General features: G+C 47.3%; 1 protein-coding gene across 1 annotated transcript; it reads right to left on the bottom strand.

Annotated features, from left to right (window-relative positions):
* Positions 1–2244: 2244 nt before the first annotated feature.
* Positions 2245–3730, bottom strand: LOC145796669 (uncharacterized). The gene is made up of 3 exons (XM_082881844.1): positions 3556–3730; positions 3375–3473; positions 2245–3167 (listed from the first exon to the last, which is right to left on the bottom strand). The coding sequence occupies exons 1-3, from the start codon at positions 3664–3666 to the stop codon at positions 2751–2753; spliced, it is 627 nt and encodes a 208-aa protein (XP_082737970.1). The 5' UTR covers positions 3667–3730; the 3' UTR covers positions 2245–2750.
* Between the last annotated feature and the right edge of the window lie 2937 nt (positions 3731–6667).

Here is a 6667-nt window from a genome sequence, read left to right as displayed (position 1 = left end):
ATCTGGAACTTCTTGGAAAAGGAGACATATCCACTAGGGGCAAATGCCAAAGATAAGAGGGCTGTCAGAAGAATGGCTGCTCAATTCGTTATCTGCGGAGGAAATTTGTACAAAAGGAGTCATCTGGGAATGCATAAGCTCTGTGTAGAAGCTGAAGAGTCAAAACGCCTGATGGAAGCCATCCATGGGGGGGAGTGCGGTGCACACATGAATGGAGTAATGCTGGCCAGAAAGATCCTCAGACAGGGCTACTACTGGTCAACCATGGAGGAGGATTGTATTAGCTTTGTTCGGCGATGCCACAAATGTCAAATTCATGCAAATCGCATGAACATCCCGCCGTCAAAACTGTACAACATGACTTCGCCGTGGCCTTTTTCAGTCTGGGGAATTGATGTGATCGGAGCTGTTACCCCGAAGGGGTCCAACGGGCATGAGTTTATCCTAGTAGCGATAGATTATTTCACAAAGTGGGTCGAGGCCCAATCATACGCAGTGTTGAAGGCGTCGCATGTCGCAAAGTTCATCAGGAACAACATCATCTGTCGCTACGGGGTGCCAAACGAAATAATTTCAGACAATGGTTCCCACTTCAAGAAAGAAGTGATAGACTTGTTGGAGAAATACAATGTGGCTTTTCATAAGTCATCTACATACAGGCCACAGACCAACGGAGCAGTTGAGGCCGCCAACAAGAATATCAAGCATATACTACAGAAGATGGTGGAAACCTATCGAGATTGGCCAGACAAGCTGCCATTTGCTCTGTGGGGCTACAGGACTTCAATCAGAACTTCTACTGGAGCAACTCCATATTCATTGGTCTATGGAATGGAGGCTGTTCTACCCATTGAGATTGAGGTCCCATCATTACGAGTATTGGCTGAATGCCAGATAGCCGAAGCAGATTGGCAGCAAAGCAGATTCGAAGAACTCATGCTCTTTGATGAAAGAAGACTGAAAGCACTGTACCACATCCAAGGTTATCAACGCAGAATTGCCCGGGCTTTCAACAAGAAGGTTAAGTCCAGGAATCTGAAAGAAGGAGATTTGGTGCTCAAGGACAACCGAACTCCCATCCACGACCCAAGGGGCAAGTTCAAACCTAATTGGACTGGTCCTTACATCATCAAAGCTATCTGGTCAGGTGGGGCTGTGGTTTTGATGGATCTAGATGGCTTGGAGTTTTCACAACCAATCAATATGGACAAGTTGAAGAAATACTATCCTTGAGAGGCTCGCTAGGCCGAAAACCCGAAAGGGCGACCTAGGCAAGATTCAGAGCACAAAAAATTAGAAAATATAAAAACTGAGCTCGCAAGGTTGAAAACCCGCAAAGGGCGGCCTTGGCAAAAGTTAGAGCGCAAAAGGAGAGTGAAAATACTCGAGCGAACCTAAGCCTGAACTACGTAAGACTTGATTCCCATCTTTGGGATACGTAGGCAGCTTCGTCTTGAAGTTCAGTCATAAACTTTTCCCCGATCAACTTTGTCCATTTCGATCATCTCAGTCATCTTTATCTATCAGCATTTACCGTGATCTCCGGTACAGTGCTGTTCAAACTAGGGGCAACTTTCCGTTGCTTTGGAGTGCCACATTGTTCTTCAGACTAGGGGCAACTTTCCAGTTGCAGGGATCTGAGGTTGTGCATCTCAGTGACAGATTTTCGGCATGTCCAGTTCTGATCCACATCGAAAATAGTTTTGAAAAGTTTTAATAAAAGTTGACTTTGTTCAAATCAATCTTTTTACGACTTAGACCATTTTTGGACCAAAAGTGGAAAATTTTCAGTACCATAACTTTCAATTTCATTGATTTCAAAATAGAGTTCTCTTGCTCTTGCATTACAATCGAGGTTGCTTATTTTAGTACAGTCATAAAGAAAACTTGAAAATGCTAGATAAGCAATAAATTTGGGGCATAGTTGAATCAAGTATCTCTGTGTCCCCTTCCAGAGCTGGACGGAGCATCTGATGCCAAGCTGGGCCCAAATTGTACCTCCTCTTTGAGCCAATCCACGCATTCATCTGACAAAGTGCAACTGAAGGTTGAAGCAGGGGGCCAGAAGCTCTCTAGTCCTCCATGCCGTGGCATATCTCGGGCTGGCCAGCCATTCACTTTTTGCAAAAATGGCCGGCCAGCTCCCCGGGATGGCTAGCAATGCTGCAGTGTGTCTCCTCGGCCCTGTTTTACTCTTCGAAGGAGAACTCCAAGCATTTCCATGCAACGGGAAAGTCGAAGGCCTTCATTCCGGATGCGTTCCGATGCCCAGATCGTCAGAAGTACACTTTGTTGTTGTTGAGTTTTGCTTATCGAGTTGTTGCATTTTGCTTATCGAGTTGTTTGTCGAGCGGACGTGTTTTGTGTTTTGAGTCATTGCTCTCTGTTTAAGCAATTTTTGTTAAAGTCTTGTTTATTTGCGTTGTTGCATTTTGCTTATCGAGTTGTAAACTTGCTAAAGATTCTGTTATATCTTAGTAAGTTGAGTTGTTTAGTTTGTTGCGTCGGTTCACTACCTGATTTGGTGATTACACAACGTACATTTCCTTTCAAATTCATTTTTGTGCGAAATAAATGATGCGATACGATGCTAAAAGTTCAAAATACAAACACCTTTTCAAAAGCTATTTCATTTCATCATGCTTTACAACAAACAAAAGGTACAGGTTTTACAAAAACAAAACTGCCTAACAATGTGCAAAGTGCTACAAACTACTAGTAAAAGAAAAATAAAGCAGGAAATAGCAACATCAAAATCCTCGGGAACGGGAACGAGAAGCACGCCTGGTCCTCTTTTGTGGAACAACCTCCACACCATCATCAGAGTCGGAGCTGTCATCCTCAGGATCCTCCTCAGCCTCGCCTCTGTTCCCCGAGCCAAAACCGGAGCCTCCCTCCTCGACAGATGTCTCGAACTGACGGTCGGTAGCCTCCTCCTCCTCCTCCTCATCAGACTCCACCTCCACAACATGAGCCCTGCGTCTGCGGACAGGCCCCCCTCGAGCTCCTCGGGAAGGCCGAGATGGCCCGGCTCCTCGGGAAGGCCGAGATGACCCCTCCCCCTGATAAGGCCCGGATGGCCCAGCTCCCTGATAAGGCCCAGATGGCCCAGCTCCCCAATGAGGCCCAGGTGGCCTGGTCTGTGGCTGACCGGACCATGAAGGCATCTGAAAACAAAGAGTTCAATTCAAATACATCAGTCCAAATATATACATCAGATGCAGATACAAGCAAAAGCTACGTAAAGTGGGTGCATGTAAATACAGTGTACAAGTGAGGTGTGTGTCAGATGTGCTCTACACAAGTAGTCTATCGATGCAGTAGAAATCAGCATGTCATCAGAAGTATGATAAATGCCAAAAACTGAAGGGTACCTGAATGCCCGCGACAGACAACTGTGCCTCCCTGCGTAGGACCATGCCCTCGAGTGTGGCCACCAGCCCAACCATCTCCTCCATGTACCCTCGCGATGGCTGCAAAAATGAGTTCATAATCATCAGTGAACAAATGAGTGTCTAAACATCTGAAATGATGAATGACGAAAGTGGAGCATACCGGCGGTGAGTCCGGATCAATGGCGTATCGATCACTGGGCATCGGAGGCTCTAGTGGAATCGGAATCGGAGAGCTAGTCCCATACTGCCACGCCATCAACTCAGTAGGCATATCTGGCCATCCCAGATGAGGATGAATCGACGGGTTCGGAGGAAACGGTCTACTCCCACCTCTAGATGCGTCAGCCCTGCTAGAAGAAGGGATGTCTGTAGCTCGAGCCTGAGCCTGATCCGAGGATGACATACCGGCAGGTCTCATCATCGGAATACGAGCTTCTGTCAATGGAGGCATCAAATATATGTGACGATAGGTGGCGTAGTCCCCCTCCGCAACATATAACAAAGCATCACTGCCCAGCATGGCGCCGACTACCTCTGAGTAAGAGAGCCTGTCAGCGGTCCGCATACTAGCTGGAGGTACCGCGGGAACATCCTGAGAAAGATACCCCCGTACCTGGCACAGAAAGCGCTCCCCCAGGAACCAGACTCTGCCGACTGGCCCTTCGAGCAGGACCCTATACCGGGAGATGCCTGATGCTCCGGTATACTGAAGTAGGAGATCATCACCCAGAGGTGCCCAAGGCTGCCAAGTAATCTGCGGATGATAAATGTATAAACCAATCAGAGAACGAGAATATACAGAACAAGTCAAAGATGAAAATGAAAAGAACTGAAAGTTCTGAAGTACCTCTGAGTGTCGCACAGTGTCGAAGTACTGTCGCAGGCGAACCAGGGTCTCTCGAGGCCTCGCCCGGTGCGGGCCCTCAAATATCAATGAATATGGGGTCACGGGAATCCCCACCACCTCCAGCACTGGGGCTAACGATGGGAAGTATACATAAGCCCATAACTGAGAAAAGCAGTGCAGAATGTAAGTACGAAATGCTGAGAGCAAAATGCAGACTGTAAAAGTACGCTGTGTGTGCAATGTACAAGTAATGAAGACCAGAAATGTAAATCGAGGGGACAGAAAATACCTCCCAAGCTCTCCAGTAGCCGCCAAGCAAATCGCCCCGCCCGCGGGAGGTCGCGCTCATGTAAAAGTAGAGGGTAGCCAGGCCAGGGCCACCCCAATCATATCTACTGACCTGTGATAGGTCGACTAGAGCGCTCAGCAGATATAGCCCAATGGTGTTCCCTCTGTCGGCGAACAGGGTAGTCCCGAAGAGGAACATCAGGAAGCCACGAGCATACTGCTCTGTCTCCTCAGGAGTCTCGGGCACCATCTCAGCCCGCCGGAAATGGGAGGAGAACCAAGTATACCTGACTCTCCCTGAAACCCTATCAACAGGTGGGCGAGCCCCCAACAAATACATCCAGGCGGCCTCCCACTCGCCCATATCCTCGTCATAGGGGATGGCCCAACCTCCGACATCAAGGCCGGTCAATACAGCAAAATCAAAAGGGGTCATGGTCATGTCCCCGGTGGCAGAGAAATGAAAGGAATTGGTGGTGTCCCACCATCTCTCTACCAAAGCTGCCATCAAGGTCCTCCTGGCAGGACAGCGTGACAACCCGACACAGAAGGGGCCGAACCCCGCCAAATCTACCAAGTCTCTGACGCCCTCCGGGAGCTCAGCGTACCAATCCCTCGCCATGGTGGAACCATATCCTCGCACACTGCGGGAACCACCCTGCATTCAGAATGAATATATGTGTCAATAATGAAATAAATGGGCTGTGTGCCAATAAGATGAAATGGGCTGTGTGCCGATGAAGTAAAATAAGCTACATGCAAATTCTATCTACCTGGGCTGTGTGTTCAGAAAATTTGAAATTTGGGCTGCGTGTTCAATTTTCAGTTACTTGTGGGCTGCGTGTTCACTATCTACCTGGGCTGCGTGTTCAGAAAATTTGAATTTTGGGCTGCGTGTTCAACTTTCAGTTTAATTGTGGGCTGCGTGTTCACTATCTACCTGGGCTGCGTGTTCAGAAAATTTGAATTTTGGGCTGCGTGTTCAACTTTCAGTTTAATTGTGGGCTGCGTGTTCACTATCTACCTGGGCTGCGTGTTCAGAAAATTTGAAATTTGGGCTGCGTGTTCAACTTTCAGTTTAATTGTGGGCTGCGTGTTCACTATCTACCTGGGCTGCGTGTTCAGAAAATTTGAATTTTGGGCTGCGTGTTCAACTTTCAGTTAATTTGTGGGCTGCGTGTTCACTATCTACCTGGGTTGCGTGTTCAGAGAATTTGAATTTTGGGCTGCGTGTTCAACTTTCAGTTAATTTGTGGGCTGCGTGTTCACCATCTACCTGGGCTGCGTGTTCAGAGAATTTGAATTTTGGGCTGCGTGTTCAACTTTCAGTTAATTTGTGGGCTGCGTGTTCACTATCTACCTGGGCTGCGTGTTCAGAGAATTTGAATTTTGGGCTGCGTGTTCAACTTTCAGTTAATTTGTGGGCTGCGTGTTCACTATCTATCTGGGCTGTGTGTTCAGAAAAATTTGAAGTTTGGGCTGCGTGTTCACTATCTACCTGGGCTGCGTGTTCAGAGAATTTTGAATTTTGGGCTGCGTGTTCAACTTTCAGTCTAATTGTGGGCTGCGTGTTCACCATCTACCTGGGCTGCGTGTTCAGAGAATTTGAATTTTGGGCTGCGTGTTCAACTTTCAGTTAATTTGTGGGCTGCGTGTTCACCATCTACCTGTGCTGCGTGTTCAGAGAATTTTGAATTTTGGGCTGCGTGTTCAACTTTCAGTTAATTTGTGGGCTGCGTGTTCACTATCTACCTGGGCTGCGTGTTCAGAGAATTTGAATTTTGGGCTGCGTGTTCAACTTTCAGTTAAATTGTGGGCTGCGTGTTCACCATCTATCTGGGCTGTGTGTTCAGAAAAATTTGAAGTTTGGGCTGCGTGTTCAACTTCCATTTAAAGTGTGGGCTGTGTGTTCACTTTCGAATTCGGGCTGAGTGTTCGACAAATCAGTGTTTGAGCCATGTGTTTTAATGTGGGCTGTGTGCTCGCAATTAATTAATGAACCGAGTGTTCGAAAATTCAAGTGTTGAAACTACATGTTCAAGATGTAAGGAAAGTACTATGTCACAAGCTAGCATGGCAAGGGTGCGAAATGTAAAATACAGAAGATGAGGTAAATACCTCTCGAGCCTCATGAGAG

The sequence above is a fragment of the Camellia sinensis genome, chromosome 8 (assembly GCF_055761805.1).
Source record: "Camellia sinensis isolate YWXY chromosome 8, ASM5576180v1, whole genome shotgun sequence".
Classification (NCBI taxonomy): Eukaryota; Viridiplantae; Streptophyta; class Magnoliopsida; order Ericales; family Theaceae; genus Camellia; species Camellia sinensis.
This window is presented reverse-complemented; position numbering and strand designations above follow the sequence as displayed.

Bases quoted from the DNA above. Each gene is read 5' to 3' on its own strand.
- LOC145796669 (XM_082881844.1), bottom strand. From the start codon at position 3,666: ATGCCTACTGAGTTGATGGCGTGGCAGTATGGGACTAGCTCTCCGATT. The intron at 3,474-3,555 runs GTATGCTCCACT...TCATTTTTGCAG, and splicing joins TTGATCCGGACTCACCGCCG to CCATCGCGAGGGTACATGGA. The intron at 3,168-3,374 runs GTACCCTTCAGT...CTTTGTTTTCAG, and splicing joins TGTCTGTCGCGGGCATTCAG to ATGCCTTCATGGTCCGGTCA.